The 19475-nt window shown below is 40.7% G+C and overlaps 1 protein-coding gene across 1 annotated transcript in view; it reads left to right on the top strand.

Annotated features, from left to right (window-relative positions):
- Positions 1-448: 448 nt before the first annotated feature.
- The window catches only part of LOC101340618 (F-box/LRR-repeat protein 13), a gene marked incomplete at its 3' end in the record, with an annotated part of 49761 nt that continues 30734 nt past the window's right edge, over positions 449-19475 (top strand). The window contains exon 1 of the mRNA XM_004390727.2: positions 449-630. Coding sequence (XP_004390784.1) covers positions 556-630 — 75 coding nt within the window. The remainder of the gene's footprint in view (positions 631-19475) is intronic.

The raw sequence follows: 19475 nt of genomic DNA on the forward strand, positions 1-19475 counted from the left end.
CGGGGCGCGCGGACGCAGAGCCGGACGGGCCGCAGGAGGCTCGCGGGGGCCGACGCAGATGCTGCGCTGCAGGCCCAGCGCTGGGCGCGGGTGGTCTGCAGGGCCCACGGGCACCGCCTCCACCCGAGCGCGATCGAGCCGAGAAAAAAGGAAATGAGAGCCTGAGCTCCGCCTCCCGGAAACGGCCCTGCTGAAATAGTAAAGCCTCCCTCCCGTCCGGCCCCGCGGCAGCAGGCGGGGCCGATGGGCAGGTCGCGGGGCTAGGCCCCGTGAGGAGTTGCACGGACTGCGCGCCCTGAAGGGCGACTCCGCGGACAGCGGCCGCCTCCCAGAGACGGGCGACCCCCTCGTTTTTCCCCGGGAGCATTCAGTCTAGGTCCCAGCCCCGCCTCCCTCCCCGCGGCCTAGGAGATGGGGGCGGGGGACTCCGCCGCTCCCCGCCCCACCCCCGCGGTTGCCAAGGCAACGTCCGGACGCGCCAGCCCGCGCGCGCCGCCTGCTGCCGGGGAGCGGAGAGCTGGCGGGAAGCGCGCCTTCAGAGTCCGGCCTCTGGCCATGGCTTCGCTACGCACTGCCAAGGCGTGGGTGAAGAGCTACTTCAAGGAGAACTACATTCCCCAGGTCTGCGAGGTACTGGAGCCACGTGGCGGCGGACACAGATCGATTGTGAGAAGAGAGAGGAGTCGGGGAACCCTTCCTGCTTGGGCGTGGTGTGGAGGGAAGGAGGAGCGGAATAGGAGAGGATGAGGTCCACTTTGGACAAGTCAGTGGTCTGGGCTAAAGATACAGATCCGAGAAGAGAAGACAGGGGCGATGATGACTGAGAGGAGGAGTGGGTGCCATCTCCCAGGGAGAAAAGAGCGGAGTGAGCACAGGGCCCAAGACGGAAACCCCAAACTCCAGCTTTTATGATTTGAACTAGAGATGCCTGCAGGAGATAGAGAAAAGTGCCAGAGAGTGGGGAAGAAAATCAGGAGAGTGGAGTTTCTATGAAGGGAGTGTTTTAATAAGAAGTGGGTAATAGTGTCACCTGAGATAAGGACCTGAAGGAGTTCCATGGATCCGGCCCAAGGTGAGCCTAGGGAGAGTGGTTTCAGTGGAGAGATGAGTGGAGAAGACAGTTTAACGTTAGCTGAGGAGACAGTGGAAGCTGAGACCTTTAGACAGAATGTAGCCAGCCGTTTGTGAAAGGAAGGACCCCACAACCAGGATTGACTTTAGACAGGAGGAAGGACTCCCCTCATCTCCTTTTCCCCCCATTATAACAGGACGGAAGAACAGGGTGGGGGTAGATGGGTGAGTTTTACAGGCTTGGTAGGAAGTTGAGAAAGTTCTCCAGTGGCTTCTATTTTCCCTGCAAATAGTTGGTGAGATCATTTGCAAAGAATGTGTGTGTTTGGATGGGGATGGGGGTTGCAATAGGAGGTTTGAGTTACTGTGGGGCATGAGGGAGAGATGTCTAGAGAAGGCAGCAAGAGCAGGGCAGTGTTGAGAACCCCACAGGGGGCAGTAGTAATTCTTTACAGTTGGGAGAGTATTTTGTTACACCCTCCCCCTTTTTGGATGGTAATTTAGAAGTATTTATTAAATTGTTAAATGCATATCTTTTGACCAATCATTTCCACTTCTAAAGATCTAATCTGCTTCGGAGAAATACTTGCAGATGTGCTCAGGGAGAGACACATAGAAGGATATTCATTATAACATTGTTACATAGTGAAAATAATAACTAACCTAAATGTAAATAAGGGGATGAGATATTTTGTAGAAGGCAGTATATCTGTATTGAGAAGAAAACATCACCAAGAAATATTAAGAAAAAAAGGCAAGTTGCCCAACAAAGGGTCTACTATAATTCTAGCTTTCCATATTCATATATGTATATACGTGTGTATATATGTATATGTGTTTGTATATGTTTATGTGTATATCTATATTTAAGGTAATAATACATGCATAGAAATAATACATGTATAGAACATATACTAAGCTGTTAACAACAGGTGCTTTTGGGAATGGTTTTAGGGAGGGGATGGAGAATTCTTTTTTACTCTATGTATAGCTGTATTGTTTTAATTTTTCATTATGAGTTTCATTCATGTTTTACCTCTGCAAAGTTATATTTGAAAATATGTAGAAAGTGTGGTACCCATATTCCCAGTTGTATGATTTTCTCAAGCACTTAGTAAGCCAGATGTAGGAACAGAAACAACAGGGTTGATTTCATCCAGGATTGGAGTTTGCCAGGCACATAGAATGGAAGGGCAATGGGTAAGGGAGCTGAAGCTCTTGAAAGTGCCTGAAATGATAGGCCAGGGACTTCAAGGACTAGGTGGGAAACGAGAACAAGAGGGACATTATACAAATATATGAATAGAAAGTGGAGGTTCCTAGGAGATGAGTGAAGAGGAGGAGAAAGAGTAATCAAGTAAGAGGTCTGGAAAAGTAGGAGGTTGGTCTCAGCAAGTGGAGTGTTTGAATTTAAGATTTAGGGTAGAGCTGTTCTGAGTGATGACCCCCAGTCTAAGGTGTGACTTTGGAGCAGAGAGCAGACATGGACTTGAGTTGAGGATCAGGGTACCTCAGGGAAGTGATAGCCTCTCCTTACCCTGTTCTGTAGGTGCCATACCCCACAAAGCTGCAAAGAGGCAGTCCCTAGTACCTCTTCTGAGTGAGCACATTACTTTCCCACCAGCTTACCACATTGCCATTAGAGAGAAGAGACCCTCATAAATTGTTATGGATTGAATTGTGTCCCCCCAAAATAATGTGTTGTAAATTCTGACCTCTATACCTGTTGTTATAATCCCATTTTGGAATGGGTTGTCTTTGTTATGTTAATAAGGCAGGATTAGTGTAGGGTGTGTCTTGAGTCGATCTCTTTTGAGATATAAAAGAGATTAAACAAGCAAGCAAGCAGAGATGGGAGAGGATAGATGCCATGCCACATGAAGATCACCAAGGAGCCAAGGAATAAGGACATGCCCCAAGAGCCAACAGAGAGAAAGCCTTCCCCTACAGCTAGTGCCCTGAATTCAGACTTCTAGCTTCCTAAACTGTGAGAAAATAAATTTCTGTTTGTTAAAGCCACCCATTTGTGGTATTTCTGTTATAGCAGCACTAGATAACTAAGACAGAATTTAGTACCGAGAAGTGGGAGTGCTGCTCTAACAGATACCTAAATTGTGGAAGTGGTTTTGGAATTGGATGATGGGTAGAGGCTGGAAGAATTTTAAGGTGCCTAGATTGCCTTGAAGAGACTGTTAATAGAATTATGGATGTCAAAGGGGACAAAGAAAGAGTGAAAAGAAAGAATGCTGTCTTCCTCTTGGAGTTCTACAGGCAGGAAACAGGCCAAAGGAGCTACATCTGTTGTCCTCCAAGAGAAGAAAAGGACTGTCCCTGGAGCAGCTCAGAGATCATCAGAACTGTTGGGTCTCAAAGGGTGGGGCCACAGCCTCTAGGGTCTCAAACGGTAGAGCCACAGCCTTCTAGATTTCAAAGAGTCAGATCTTCACCAACTCTGTTCCAGAGTGTAGGGCTGCCATTCAGTTTGGCCAAGAGAATACCCAAAGCTGAGGGGGCAGGGCTACCATGCCTAAACGACAGGAGAACAGGGCTTGCTGGGGCTGAGGGGCTCGGGTCACCACTCCAATGGACTAGGAGAAGGGGGTCATCCAAAGCCCAGGGAGCAGAGTTGCTGTCTGAGTGGGCCTGGAAGGTGGGGCTGAAGCCCAGGGCCGAGGGGCTTCCACTGAGAATCTAGAGGGTGTGGCCAACACTCAGAGTCTGGAGGTCAGGGCCATTGCCTAAGTGGTCCCAAAGCGCAGAGGATTTCAAGCCTTGAGAGCTAATGTAAATTGTTCTGCTGGGTTTTGGACTTGCTTGGTCTTCTTTCCCTCCAATTTCTCCCATTTGTAATAGAAATGCCTACCTTATATCTGTTCTACCATTGTACCTTAGAAACAGATAACTTGTAGTCTAGATTGCGCAGATTCACAGATGTAGAGGAATTTTGCCCCAGGATGGAATATGCCAAAAGTCTCACACATATTTGATTTAGATGGTTCAGAAGATGAGATTTTGACTTTTGGGATGTTGTGATACAGTTAATGTGTTTTGCATGCGGCAAGGACACAAATCTTTGGGGCTCAAGGAGTAGAATGTTATGGATTGAATTGTGTCCCCCAAAAATATATGTTGTAAATCCTAACCTCTATGCCTGTGGTTATAATCCCATTTGGGAATGAGTTGTCTTTGTTATGTTAATGAGGCAGGATTAGTGTAGAGTGTGCCTTGAGTCAATCTCTTTTGAGATGTAAAAGAGATGAAAGAAGCAAGCAAGCAAGCAGAGATGGGAGAGGGTAGATGCCATGCCGCATGAAGATCACCAGGAAGCCAAGGAATGAAGACCTTCCCCAAGAGCCCTGGTGGCACAGTGGCTAAGAGCTCTGCTACTAACCAAAAGGTCAGCAGTTCAAATCCACCAGCTGCTCCTTGGAAACCCTGTGGGGCAGTTCTACTCTGTCTTATAGTGTCGCTATGAGTCAGGATCGGCTGGGTGCAATGGGTTTCGGTTTTGGAAAGCCGGCACCCTGAATTCAGACTTCTGGCCTCCTAAACTGTGAGAAAATAAATGTCTGTTTGTTAAGGCCACTCATTTGTGATATTTCTATGATGGCAGTACTAGATAACTAAAACATAAATGTTCCCCATTGCCTAAGAGGGTATTCTCTTTAGGAGTCCTTCGCTTACCTCTGGCTACCATGGTACCATAAAGTGCAAGAAAGAAGTCTTTTGGGACCTCCACACAACCACCTTAAACTGATTAACCAAGGAGACTATCAGAATGAATCCTGTAGTGCCTCATATTCTTGTATTCACCTGACCTACTTTCCCAGGCCTTGCACTCTTCTAAAATCTGTTTTCTTCAAGTTTTGGGATACATAATTTTTAACACAAGTTTCCCTGTATATTCAATTTCTTCTAAACTTTACTTACTACCTGGTTGTCTACTTACAATATCATTCTTCTGCAAACCTCTTGGATAGAGGCTGATTTTTTTAAAATCCTGCTTGGTTCACTGGGATTATTGAATTTGTTGATTCATATCTTTCATCAGTTTTAGAAAATCCGTGCCTATTTTCAAATATTGTTTTTATCCCATTATCTTTTCTTCTGGGACTCCACAAAAATGTTAAAAAGGTTTTTTACTTTGTCCAACATGCCTCTTTTTTTCTGTTCTGTCTGCCCCTCCCCCTTTTCTCTTTTTTTCCCCCTCTGTGCTCAGGTTGCGATATTTTCCATCAACTGTTGTCAACTTTACTAATTCTGTTTTATGCTATGTCCAGTTTGCTGTTAAAAACATAAAATGAGTTCTTAATTTCAGACAGTATATTTTTTAGTTCCAGAATGTCCATTGGATTATTTTTTTAAATAAATGCCAATTATTGAAATTCTGCATCTTTATTTATCCATTTTGCCTATCTTTCCCTCTATTTTCTTTAACATGTTAATTGTTGTTGTCATTTTAAAGTCCCATGTGCTGGGAACCTCATACCACCAAGAAAGCAGCACCGGGAACAGTGTGTCCTTTGAACCCGGGTTTCCTGTGTGGAGAAGCTCCTAGTCTAGGGAAAAACTGACAGCAAGGACCTTCCTCCAGAACTGACAGAGAAAGCCTTCCCCTGGAGCTGGCACCCTGAATTTGGACTTGTAGCCTGCTAGACTTCGAGAGAATAAATTTCTCTTTGTTAAAGCCAAAAAAATAAAAAAAGTCCCATGTGCTAACCTGACTATCTGATCATCTGTGGGTCAGCTTCTGTTGTTTTGTTTTCTTCTCTTGATTATTTATTACACTTCCCTGCCTCTTCACATATCTATTAATTTTTAAAATTTTGCTGGACATTGTATAAGAAAGAGTAGTGGAGGCCACGGATGATATAATCTTCTATGAGAGAAGATTCTCCCTTTATTCTATGTAGGGTGAAGAGCTGATGACCTCAATTCAGTCAGGATTGAGCTGGAATGGGACTGGATTGCAGTTCTATTTAGATTCAGTTCACACCTGGTTTGTCTCTGTTCCTCAGGCATAGCTCTTCTGGGCTTTTGACTGAGAAGGTAGCAGGCTTCTGTCTCCTTAACCCTGAGAGATTACAGAACATTCAGTTTTTCCCTTCAGAAGTTTTCGAGCTTAGCTCTTTAGCTTTCTGCCTAGCCCCCTGCTTTAAAATCTGGCAAATGTGTTGAGGCTGTGTGTTTAAGGAAATTCCCTCTCTCTAAGCACCATGAGATTATGAGAGACTTCACTCTGCTTTATAGAAGTCCTGTTCTAGCTCCCCAGCCTCCTGCATAACATTCTTAGAACTTAGCAAATGTCTTATGAGGGAATCTGGCCACATTTAGGGCAAGTTTCCAATCTGTCACATCAGCCCCATCCAAACCAAAACCAAACCCATTGCCATCTAGCCGATTCCGACTCATAGCAACTCTATAGGACAGAGTAAAACTGCCCCATAGGGTTTCCAAGGAGCGGCTGGTGGATTCTCACAGCTGACCTTTTTAGTTAGCAGCCAAGCTCTTAACTACTGCACTGCCAGCCTCATACGACCACCAAAAGCCTTGCTGCTTTTTCTGGTTTCTCTTCCTACTGGTAGAGTTCCTCTGCTTGAGTCCAGGCCAATCCTCAATGTATATCCAGAACTGGCAAATGTCCCCAGACAAGAAATGCTGTATTGTCAGCTCACTTCATACAGGCAGCATATAGATGGATCGTGTTTTTTTATCCAATCATCGACTCTCTGTCTCTTTATTGGTGCATTTAGTCCATTTACATTCAACGTAATTATTGATATGTATGAGTTTAGGGCTGTCATTTTGATGTCTTTTTTTGTGTGTTCACAGTTTCTTTGTTCCACTTAATTTTCTGTGCTGAGTCATTTTTCTTTATGTATTTTCAGCTTTTTCATTGTTGTTGATTTTGTGTTTGCTGAGTCTTTATGTTTTTCTAGTTTTTTGTTTTGACTTGTGGGATTGTTAGTTTCCCTTGTGGTTACTTTAATATTTACCCCTATTTTTCTAACTTTAAAACAGTCTTTTATTTCTTTATGTCACCTTGACTTCCTCTCCACATGAAAAATCTATATCTACGTTTTTTAAGTCCCTCTTTTTTTGTTTTAATGTTGTCATCTTTTACATATTGACATCTGTTTCCCTATTTTCAGTGTTCTAGCTTTGATTTGCTTTTATGACTTCCCTGTCTGGGTTGATATCTGGTTGCTCTGTCCTGTATTCTAGTCTTGGGTTGTTATCTGATGTTACTGATTTTCTATCCGGAGGACTCCCTTTAGTATTTCCCGTAATTTTGGTTTGGTTTTTTGCAAATTCCCTAAACTTCCATTTATCTGGAAATGCCCTAATTTCGCCATCGTATTTGAGAGACAGTTTTGCTGGATATATAATTCTTGGCTGGCAGTTTTTTTGCTTCAAAGCTTTATGTATGTCGTCCCCTTGCCTTCTTGCCTGCATGGTTTCTGCTGAGTAGTCTGAGCTTATTCTTATTGACTCTCCTTTGTAAATGACTTTTCTTTTATCCCTAGCTGCTCTTAAACTTCTCTTTTTATGTTTGGTTTTGGCAAGTTTTATTATAATATTTTTGGTTACTTTCTTTTGGGATCTACCTTATGTGGAGTTCGATGATCATCTTGGATAGATATCTTGTCATCTTTCACGATATCAGAGACGTTTTCTGCCAACACATCTTCAACAATTCTCTCTATATTTTCTGTTATCCACCCCTGTTCTGGTACTCCAATCACCCGTAGGTTATTCCTCTTGATAGAGTCCCACATAATTCTTAGGGTTTCTTCATTTTTTTTAAATCCTTTTATCTGATTTTTCCTCAAATAAATTGTTGTCAAGTGCTTTATCTTCAGTCTCACTAATTCTGACTTCCATTGCCTCAATTCTTCCCCTCTGACTTTCTATTGAGTTGTCTAATTCTGAAATGTTATTGTTAATCTTCTGGATTTCTGATTGCTGTCTCTCTGTGGATTCTTGCAGTCTGTTAAATTTGTCGTTATGCTCTTCTCTAATCTTTTTAATTTCGTCTATTGCATGTTCTGCATTTTGCTGAATTTCCTTCGTAATTTCTTGAAGACTTCTGTATATTAATCTTTTGTATTCTGCCTCGGGTAATTCCAAGAAATTTTTCACCTCTGGGAGCTTGCTGAAGCCATCATAGATTGCCTCTTTATGTGATTTGATATAGACTGTTGTCTCCAAGCCATCAATAAGTTATTATATTTATTTATTTTATGTTTGCTTACTGTGTCCTAGCTTCTTGTTTTGTTTTGACGTGCCCAAATAGGCTGGTTGTATGAGCTAGTTTGATTATCGGCACCTGTGAAGCTCTAATGTCCTGTCACCAGGTGGTTAGATCTGTTACTAGGTATGTGAGCTCAGGAGTCCGCCCACTCCTCCTGTATGGATTCAGCTCAGGTACCCAGGTAGATAGCCACCAAGTGTGTGGTGTAGGCTCTCACTTACAGTCCTAGACAGGCATGGGTGATTGGTGTAGGCACAGGCATCTGGCTGCAGCAGGGGGACACACTGAGCAAGGCAGGGGGCTGACGGCCACCCCGTAGTGTCCAGGAGGAAGGTGTGTCCCTGTTCCCTAGAGTGCGTAGGTGGGTGGGTTTTGCAGCTGGACTTTGAGCACCCAGTGCTGTTGGCTGTAAGGACTAGGGGGTACCTCTTATTCATGAGCCCCTCTCGCAGGTGGCTAGGTGGCATGGGTGGAGCCACCATTCCTCAGTCCCCTGATATGGGTAGGTGAAGACCGTGCATAATCGGCAGAGCAGTGTCAGATGTCAAGAACCTGCCACTACACAGCTGAAACAGTTGAAGTTAGTGTTCTGGTATATACCCTGTTGAACTGTGGTAATGAGGGCCTATGCTATTGAGATGGGCCCACACAAGTCTATGAAGGCGGAAAGGCACTCAAAGTCCGTAGATCCTTTATGCCTGTGCATAGGCAAAGGAGCTGGCCCTACCCTAGGTTCCAGCAGTTTATTTTTTCCCGTTTGTTAATTTGTTCACTCTCCAAGGTGAGAGAATGGCTCTGGGAGTGTGATGGAGCCTACTTCCAGCCCAGGGAACTTGGCAATTGCTGAAGCCGGTCAGCGACCCAGTGCAGAACAGGGAGCGGGGAGGTAAATGGGAGAGAGGTTTTTCCCTAAGAGGGATGTTTTTGATCCGCTCTGTAAGTGGTGCGCAAGTACTTATCTTTCATGGAGGGCTGCTTCTCACTGGTTCTGCGCAGCTGTGTAGAGTCTCTGGCGTGAGTCTCTCCCAGTGCAGAAAATGCACCTCCCAGGCTCTGCTGCTTGCCTGCCTCCTGCTCACCCACGAGTCAGCTCACTTCAGAAGACTCTCCCCTCTCTGGAATTCAGTAGCTTCCTAGTGTATTTTTAAGATATGATTTGTTTTTTGTACTTATTTGGATTTATATAGTTGTTGCAGTAGGATCATTGGATCATGGTGATTTTCTACATCCTACTCAGAAGTGAAGACTGTTTTATGTATTTTTTTACTTTCCTCATTTTACTTCAGACCTAGTGATGGGGTAAGTATCCTCTTTACTTCCCATTACTATTTCCAAACTATGTATATTCCCTCCAATTTTCAAAACCTCAGCTTCTGTAAAATTCGTAACATCAGAATTATCACTCACTCTCTGTTGACTACCTATCTCATGGTTGCCCTTTGTGTTTCGTTGATACTTTAGCATCTGGCTCTCCATCTTCCTTTCTACCTCTACTTCTATTATCATTCTTGATGACTTCATCATCCACAAGGATGTTCCATCCAAATCCTTGACCTGTCTTCTAATTCTCTTTGCTTTCACCATTCCTTAGGCATCTACTCCTGTGGTCATGGCCTTGACCACTTTACTGAAATTGCTGCATCATCTCTGAAATCTGTTACTTCATCTCACTCTCTGTCTAACTTCCCTGCTCATTTATTCTAGAACTTCCAATTTATCACTTCTTCAACCTCATTGATGCTACCAATTTGTTCATCTTATCATATTTGCACGATTAATCATTCCTCTCATGTCCTTGTTTCTCACCCATCTTAAATTCCTTGGTCCATCATTGTTGCAGGTATCTACTGATACATTATGAGTCACCACAAAATTTAATGGTTTAAAACAACATTAATCATTGTGTTATTATTTCCCACAGTTATGGGAATTGACAAAGAGGAGGTTTTTGTTCAAGATCTCTCATGTGATCTCATGTCATACAATCGCTGGTCCTCACTCATGTGTTTGGCAGCTGAAGCTGGCTGTTTACTAGGACTTCAGCTGGGCTGTCAGCTACATCACCTATATGTAACCTCTGCATGTAGTCTAGGCTTCCTCACAGCATGAATGCTGGGTTCCAAGAATAAGTGTGCAAGAGATAGAGCAAGGTAATATCACCTTTTGGAGTCTCTGAGTGGTACAAGTGATTAGTGCCTGGCTGCTAACTGAAAGATTGGAGGTTTGAGTCCACACAGAGGCACCTTAGAAGAAAGGCCTGTGATTTGCTTCTGAAAAAGCAGCCATTGAAAACTGTATCGAGCACCATTCTGCTCTGCTACAGATGGAGTCACCATGAGTCAGAGTCAATTCAAGGATGACTTTTTTTTTACTATCGCCTTTTATAAACTAGCCTCAAAAGTCATTCAGCCTTACTTCTGCTGCATTCTGCTTATTAGAGTGAGTCAGTAAGGCCAGTCCATATTCAAGGGGAGGGGAATTGTACTTACCTCTTTATGGGAATAATGTAAAAAATTTGTAGACATATTTTAAAAACACCACAATCATGATAATCACTTTCAAACACCTTTATCTCCTTTGCCTGTCTCTCCCTCTATGATATTCATGTGGCAATCACTTAACACTGATAAAATTCAAATATCCACTAATCCATCCCTGGCCCAGAGCAATTGAACATTGTTTAAAGGAAGAACACACAACTGGACTGACTTGTGTCACTGTAAATTCAAGTCCTTAGTTGTCCTTAGGAACCACCTCAGTGCAGCAGAAGATGGCCAGACATGAAAACCTGCAAGAAATGAGGGACTGAGTTTGCTGCTGGATATTATCAACCTGCCCTCTCTGTAGCAGTAAGGAGATCATACTGTAAGAGGAGATCAGAGAATGAGACCTGTGGGCCAAGTCTGGAAAGATCATGCCTTGCTTGAGTGGAAAAATTGAATTAAAAAAGCAAGACCCAACTATATGCTATCTAAAGAAACCCATGTTAAATATGTAGACACAGTTAAAAGTAAAAAGATGGAAAAACATGTCACACAAACACTAATCATGAGAAAGCTGGAATAGTTATTAATTTAATATCAGACAAAATTCAAGGCAAGGAATGTTACCAGAGATAAAGTGGAATATTTCATAATGAAAAGGCAGTACATCAGGATAACATTACAATTATAAATATGAATGCACCTAATAACAGAGCTTCAAAAGACAAGCAGCAAAAACTGACAGAACTAAAGGGAGAATTAAATAAATTCACAGTCATAGTGGAAGATTTTAATACCCTTCTCTTGGAAATTGATAGAACAACTAGACCAAAAATCAGTAAGGATATAGAATACCTGATTGACACTTTCAACCAACTTGACTTAATTGACATTTACAGAATATTTCACACGACAAGTGGAGAATCCACATTCTTTTGAAGTGTACGTGGAACCTTCACCAAGGTAGATCATATGCTGGCTATAAAACAATCACAGCATATTTCAAAAGATTGAAATTAAATTAGATATCAATAACAAGATAACTAGAAAAGCCCCAAATATTTGGAAATTGAACAATACTAAATAACCCATAGGTTAAAGAAGAAATAAAGTAAAATATATTTAAAACTGAGTGAAGAATAAAAATACAGCAGTGTTTAGAAAGAAATTTATAGATTTAATGCTTAAATTAGACATGAACCTGTAAGGCTTAAAATCAGTGATCTAGATTTCTACCTTAAGGGCTAGAAAAAGGAACAAATTAAACTCAAATAAAGAAGAAAGAATGAAAAATGAAGATAACAGCAAGCAATGAAACAGAAACTAGATGAACAATAGAAAAAATTAACCAACCTTTTGATTCATTGAAAAAATTAATAAAATTAATGAATTCCTAGCAAGACTACATGAGAAAAAACAGAGAAAGAGAGAACACAAATTACCAGTATCAGGAATAAAAGAGGAAATGTCACTAAAGATTCTACAGATCAAAAGGATATTAAGGGAATATTAAACTGACCCAAGATCAAATAGAAAATCTGAATAGCCCTATTTCTAGAAAAAAATTTGAATTTGTTATCAAGATCCTCAAAGAAAATTCAGGCCCAGATTGTTTCACTGATGAATTCTATCAAATAATTAATGAAGAAATAATACCAATCCTACAAAAATTCTTTCTAAAAATAGAGGAAAAAGAACACAAGAAACTGTTCCGAACCCATTTTATGAGGCCAACATAACCCAAATACCCTGTTAGTCATTACAGGAAAAGAAAATTATAAGCCAATTCCCTCAAGAACATAGATGCAAAATACCTGAACAAAATATTAGCAAATGGAATCCAACAATATATAAAAAGACCAGGTAGGTTTATCCCATGAATGCAAAGTCGGTAAATATTTGAAAATCCATCAGTGTAGTTCACCTTATTATTAGAATAAAAGAGAAAACCATAGATGGTCAACAGAGTAAATGTGGAAAAAACCTTTGACAAAATCCAATTCATTCAATGGTAAAAACTCACAGCCACCTTGGAATAGAAAGAAATATTGTCACTCTCATAAAGGGCATATATAAGAAACCCTTACAGCCAATATCGTGGCAAAACACTGAATGGCAAAACATTGAACTCTCTTCTCCTAAGATCAGGAACAAGGCAAGGATGTCTGCTCTCACCGTTTATATTCAGCATTATATTGGAGATCCCAGCCAGTGCAAAAAGACAAGAAAATCAAATAAAAGGCACAAAGATTGGAATCAAAGGATTAAAACTGCCCTTAATTTGTACCCAATGTGATTATTTATGCAAAAAAAATCCTAAGGGCCGGGGGAGAACCCTAGAACTAGTAAGTGAGTTTAGCAAGGTCTTAGTACAGAAGGTCAGTATCCAGAAATCAGTGATATTTCTATATATAGCAACAAACAATTGGAAAATAAAACTTAGAAAACAATTCTATTGACAACAGCTTCAAAAATATAAAATGCTTTGGAATAACTTTAACATGTACAAAGACTCTATGTTAAAAATCACAAAACATTGCTAAGAAATTAAAGACCTTAATGTAGAGATATGCTGTGTTCATGGATCGGAAGACTCAATCTTTTTAAAATGTCAATTCTCACCAAATTAATTGTATAATCAGTGCAATCCCAATCATATTCACAGAAGGCTTTTTTTTAAAAAAAATAGAAATTGACAAGATGATTCTAAAATTTATGTGCAAAGGACTAAAACAGCCATGCAATCTTGAAAAAGAAGAATAAAGCTGGAGGGCTTAGATTTTCTGGATTCAGTGCACTGAATCTAACAGATAACAGTTTGTTCAAAATGACAACAGCAATAATATAGTGGATGATCATAGTTTATGGATAAGTGAGATATTCAACAGCAGTATTAAAGGGAGAAGAGGGAGGAATTGGAGATACTGTGTTATAAGGTACTTTTACTACCTGTGCAGTGGTATGTTGGTTGTTATTTGAAAGTGGATTTAGATTAGTTGTAAATGTATACTGCAAACTCTAGGGCAACCACTTAAAAACCTTAAAAAAGTATAAATAATTACTAAGAGACGAGAGAAAATGGAGTCATATAAAAGGTTCAATTAAAACCAGAGAAGGCAAAAAAAAAAAAAAGTGGAAGACAAAAAAGAAACAAAACAAGAGCAACAAATAGGAAACAGTTACAAATATGGTAGATATTAATCCTACTATATTGTTAGATGCTATTAAATGGGCTCTGACTCATAGTGACCCCATGTATAAGGGAAAAAATGTTACCAGGTCCTGCCCCATCCTAACTATAGGAGGTATGTCTGAGCCCATTGTTGCAGCCACTGTGTCAATCCATCTCATTAAGTGTCTTCCTCTTTTTTGCTGACTCTCTACTTCACCAACTACATCAATGCTCATTTTAAATGTGAATGGTATAAATATAGCAATTAAATTTTATACAACTAAGATTTGTGCATTTGAATTAATATAAATTTAAAAAAAGCTAAAAGATTATTAATTGAGAAAGGTGGAGAAATGGGTGAAGGTATCGATGGTGCAGGAATCACAGAATAGTGGTAATTGTTGAAATGTGGTATGGGTGCATAGGAATTCATTATACTATTTATATATGTTTGAAATATTTATAATACAAAATTAAAATAAAAAATGGTCATGGCTGGGTGTTTTTTCCTCAGAATGTATGTAGTTTGGGATGGATGAAATGATAGCAGTCCCTCTTTGTCCTTGATTTGGCTGTATAATTCTTTTCTGTTTACTTGATATATCAAGTATTCCTTGCTACATAATTCACTACTCCAAAATATGGTGGCTTAAAGCAACAGGAATAATTCAGTTTGCTCAAAAATCTGCAATTTGGGCAAGGTTTTGCAAGGATAGCTTGTCTCTGCTCCATGTGACATCATCTGGGGTGGATCAACAGGGGGTGGTTCACTTTTAAGATGGTTTACTCATGTGTAGCAAGGTGGTGCTGGCTATTGACTGGGAGCTCACCTGGGTCTGTGGTCAGAGGCCTCTCCATGTGGGCCTGCCTGTTGGCTGCTTGAACTTTCTCATAGTATGGTGGCTGGTTTCTAAGAGCAAACATACTCAAAGAGAAGCATGTGGAAGTATATTGTCATTTATGACCTAGTCTTAGAGGTCATATAAAATTATTTTCACCTAGATACAAGGGGAGGAAACATAGACCCCACTTCTTGATGGAAAGGATATCAAAGTTACATTGAAAAAAGAGCATGGGAGATGGGAGTTTTCTCACGGCCATTTTGGAAAAAGCAATCGGCTACACTTGTTCATACGGGGGAAGTCTATGGGATCAAAGCTGGATCTCAAAGCAGAATCTGAAGAAATAAGATATGATCACAACAGCATTACTCAGTAAGTGGGGTACAACCCTTCAATAATTATCCCCTCCTTTCTTCTTTTCTGTCCATTTTCCTCAGGAGCATATGTGTACTGGGCATTTATAAATTGCCTACACAGCATCCATTCCCTTCTTCCCTCTTGTCAGTATGCCCTACGTTCTTATTCCGTAATCTACCTCTTTTCCACATAGCCCATGTACTTCAGGGGAAACTGACTATCCCTCTTTCTGGGGTTGAACCCTGATTGGCTTACACCAATCAATGCATCCAATTTTCCTGGACACAATGCTTGTGACCCTGGGAATGAGGCACAGTGGAGGGGGCAAGATGCGATCTAAACCACTTTAAACAGAGTGAATCTCAGGATACTGGTTGGAATGCTGGGACAGAAATATACCATCTCTGGATGTTGATGGGAAAGCATGTAGCAGTGGGAGGCACTGGCAATTAGCTTGTGACCCAAAGCAGGGACCGTTTTAGGATGAAGCTGAGTCTGAGGAAAGCAGAGTGAGGGAAAGGGAAAGAACTCAGGTTTCAAGTGATGTCAGTAAACCAATTCATTAAACACACACTGAAGCATGATGTACCTTTGGAATTTCCAGTTGTAGGAGCCAATAAATTTTTTGTTGAGTTGAGGTTGTTACTCGTAACCTAAAACATTTGAAGAAATGTAAAGGAGTTATCTTTTATCGTAAGATTGTCTAGGTTTGATTCTTGGTGTCACCACTTACTAATTTATGTGACCTTAAGCAAGTTTCTAAACCTCTCTGCCTCAGTTTTCTTATAGTAAGACTCTGGATAGATGAGAGGCAAGCCTTTATTTTCTAGAGTTAAAAAAAGCAATCGTGAAAGAGAAATGAGAAAAGAAAATCATAAAATGTGTCCTACCTAAGATCAATTTTAGAAAAGAACATAGGGAAGGTGAGGATCTGAAATTGATTCCTTTATACTATTTATGCTCACATATCCCTTGAAAAGCCTTTGTGGACTCCTAAATGTTTGTATAAGGCTCCTGGTGGCACAATGGTTAAGTGCTCACTGCTAACCAAAATGTCAGTGGTTTGAACCCACCAGCTGTTCTGCAGGAGAGAAGACTTGGCGACCTGCTCTCGCAAAGACTGCAGCCTAGGAGACCCTATGGGGAAGTTCTACTCTGTCATATAGGGTTGCTATGAGTTGGAATTGACTCCATGACACACAACAGCAAAGGTTTGCAAACCCAGTTTGAAGACTCCTGGATTGTATCAAGTTAGTTAGGTAACTTTTTTTTTTTTTTAAACGCTAGACACCAGCCAGCCTTTTTTCTTGAGGGACGGGACAGGTGGTCAGTCAAGGGCAGTGCATTAGACCATTAAATCAGCAAATATTTGTTGGGCATCTAATCACGTGCTAGTAGAAAATACAACAGCTTCAACAACTGAAGCTGTCTCTAGCCCAAACATTTCTCCTGAGCTCTCTGCACATGTATCCATTTGGTTTTCCTAAAAATACATTCAAGAAGTAAAAAAGATGAAATTAATTTTTCATGTATCTTAAATAAACCAATCTAACCAAAATATAGTCATTTGAACATGTAACCAGTATAAAATTGTTGCAATATTTTACATTACAGTTTTTCTCATACTAGATCTTCAAAAGCGGATGTGCACCTTACAGCATATCTCAATTTGGACTAGCTATATTTGAAAATGTATTGATAATTACTGGTAATTAGAATGCAAAAGTTGGAAACAAAGAAGGAGGAGCTGTAGTTGGAAAATATGGCCTTGGTGACAGAGAGGACACCAGAGATCTCATGATAGAATTTTGAAGGACCAATGATTTATTCATTGCAAATACCTTTTTTCAACAATGTAAATAGTGACTATACACGTGGACCTCATCGGATGGAAAACATAAGAATCAAATAGACTACATCTGTGGAAAGAAACAATGGAAAATCTCAATATCATGAGTCAAAACAAGGCCAGGGGCTGACTGCGGAAAAGATCATCAGTTGGTCATATGCAAGTCTATGTTGAAGCTGAAGAAAATTAAAACAAGTCCACGAAACCAAAATACAACCTTGAGTATCGTATATTCCACCTGAATTTGGAGACCATCTCAAGAATAGATTTGACCAATTGAACATTAATGACTGAAGACCAGATGAGTTGTGGAATGACATCAAGGACATCATACATGAAGATAACAAAAGGTCATTAAAAAGACAGGAAAGAAAGAAAAGGCCAGAATGGATGTCAGAAGAGACTCTGAAACTTGCTCTTGAATGTAGACTAGCTAGAGCGAATGGAAGAAGTAAAAGAGCTGACCAGGAGATTTCAAAGAGTGGCTTGAGAAGAAAAAGTGAAGTATTATAATGAAATGTGCAAAGACCTGAAGTTAGAAAACCAAAATGGAAGAACATGCTCAGCATTTCTCAGGCTGAAAGAATTGAAGAAAAAACTCAAGCATTGAGTTGCAATTTTGAAGGATTCTAGGGGCAAAATAGTGAACAATGCAGCATCAAAAGAATATGAAAGAAATATACAGGGTCACTGTACCGGAAAGGATTGGTTGATGTTCAGCCATTTCAGGAGGTAGCATATGATCAAGAACTGATGGTACTGAAGGAAGCAGTCCAAGTTGCACTGAAGGCATTGGTGAAAAACAAGGCTCCAGGAATTGACAGAATACCAATTGAGATGTTTCAACAAACCAATGCATCACTGGAGGTGCTCACTCGTCTATGCCAAGAAATTTGAAAGACAGCTACCGGACCAACCAACTGGAAGAGATCCATATTTGTCCTCCTTCCAAAGAAAGGTGACAGAATGAAATGTGGGAATTCTCGAACAATATGATTAATATCACAGGCAAATAAAATTTTGCTAAAGATAATAAAAAAAAAATGGTTGCAGCAGTACATGGACAGGGAATTGACAGAAATGTAAGCCTAATTCAGAAGAGGATGTAGAGCAAGGGATATCATTGCTGATGTCAGATGGATTTTGGCTGAAAGCAGAGAATACCAGAAAGATGTTTACCTGTGTTTTACTGACTGTGCAAAGGCATTCAACAGCGTGTATCATAACAAATTATGGATAATGTTTCAAAGAATGGGAATTCCAGAACATTTAATTGTGCTCATGTGGAACCTGTACATAGACCAAGTAGCAGTCGTTTGAACAGAACAAGGGGATACTGTGTGATTTAAAATCAGGAAAGGCGTGTGTCAGGGTTGTATCCTTTCACTATCCTTATTCAGTCTGTATGCTGAGCAAATAATCCGAAATGCTGGACTATATGAAGAAGAATGTGGCATCAGGATTGGTGGAAGATTTATTAACAACCTGTGATGTGTACATGACGCAACCCTGCTTGCCGAAAGTAGACAACTTGCTGATGAAGAGCACTTCATCAGTAAAGCACTTACTGATGAAGATCAAAGACTACAGCCTTCAGTATGGATTACACCTCAACATAAAGAAAACAAAAATCTTCACAACCAGACCAATAAGCAACATCATGATAAATGGAGGAAAGACTGAAGTTGTCAAGGATTTCATTTTACTTGGATCCACAGTCAATGATCATGGAAGCAGCAGTCAAGAAATCAAACGACATATGCCATTGGGAAGATCTGCTGCAAAAGACCTCTTTAAAGTATTAAAAGCAAAGATGTCACTTTGAGGACTAACGTGCACCTGACCCAAGCCATGATATTTTCAGTTTCCTCATGTGCATGGGAAGGTTGGACAATGAATAAGGAAGACTGAAGAAGAATTGATGACTTTGAATGATAGTGTTGGTGAAGAATATTGACTATAGCATGGACTGCCAAAAGAATGAACAAGTCTGTCTTGGAAGAAATACAGTCAGAGTGCTCCCTGGAAGCAGGAATGGCAAGACTTTGTCTCACATACTTTGGACATGTTATCAGGAGGAACCAGTCTCTGGAGAAGGACATCATGCTTGGTAAAGTAGAGGGTCAGTGAAAAAGAAGACCTTCAATGAGATGGATTGACACAGTGGCTGCAACAGTAGGCTCAAACATTGCAATGATTGTGAGGATGGTCAGGAGCGGGCAGTGTTGTACATAGGATTGATATGAGTAGGAACTGACTCGATGGCACCTAACAACAACAACAACAACAAAATTTGAAGTATTCAGTAGTCACATGTAGCTAAAACCAAAAACACTAAACCCGTTGCCATCAAGTGGATTCCGACTCATAGCGACACTATAGGACAGAGTAGAACTGCCCTATAGGATTTCCAAGGCTGTAATTTTTACAGGAGCAGAATGCCACG

Source organism: Trichechus manatus, unplaced genomic scaffold, assembly GCF_000243295.1.
Source record: "Trichechus manatus latirostris isolate Lorelei unplaced genomic scaffold, TriManLat1.0 scaffold00326, whole genome shotgun sequence".
NCBI lineage: Eukaryota > Metazoa > Chordata > Mammalia > Sirenia > Trichechidae > Trichechus > Trichechus manatus.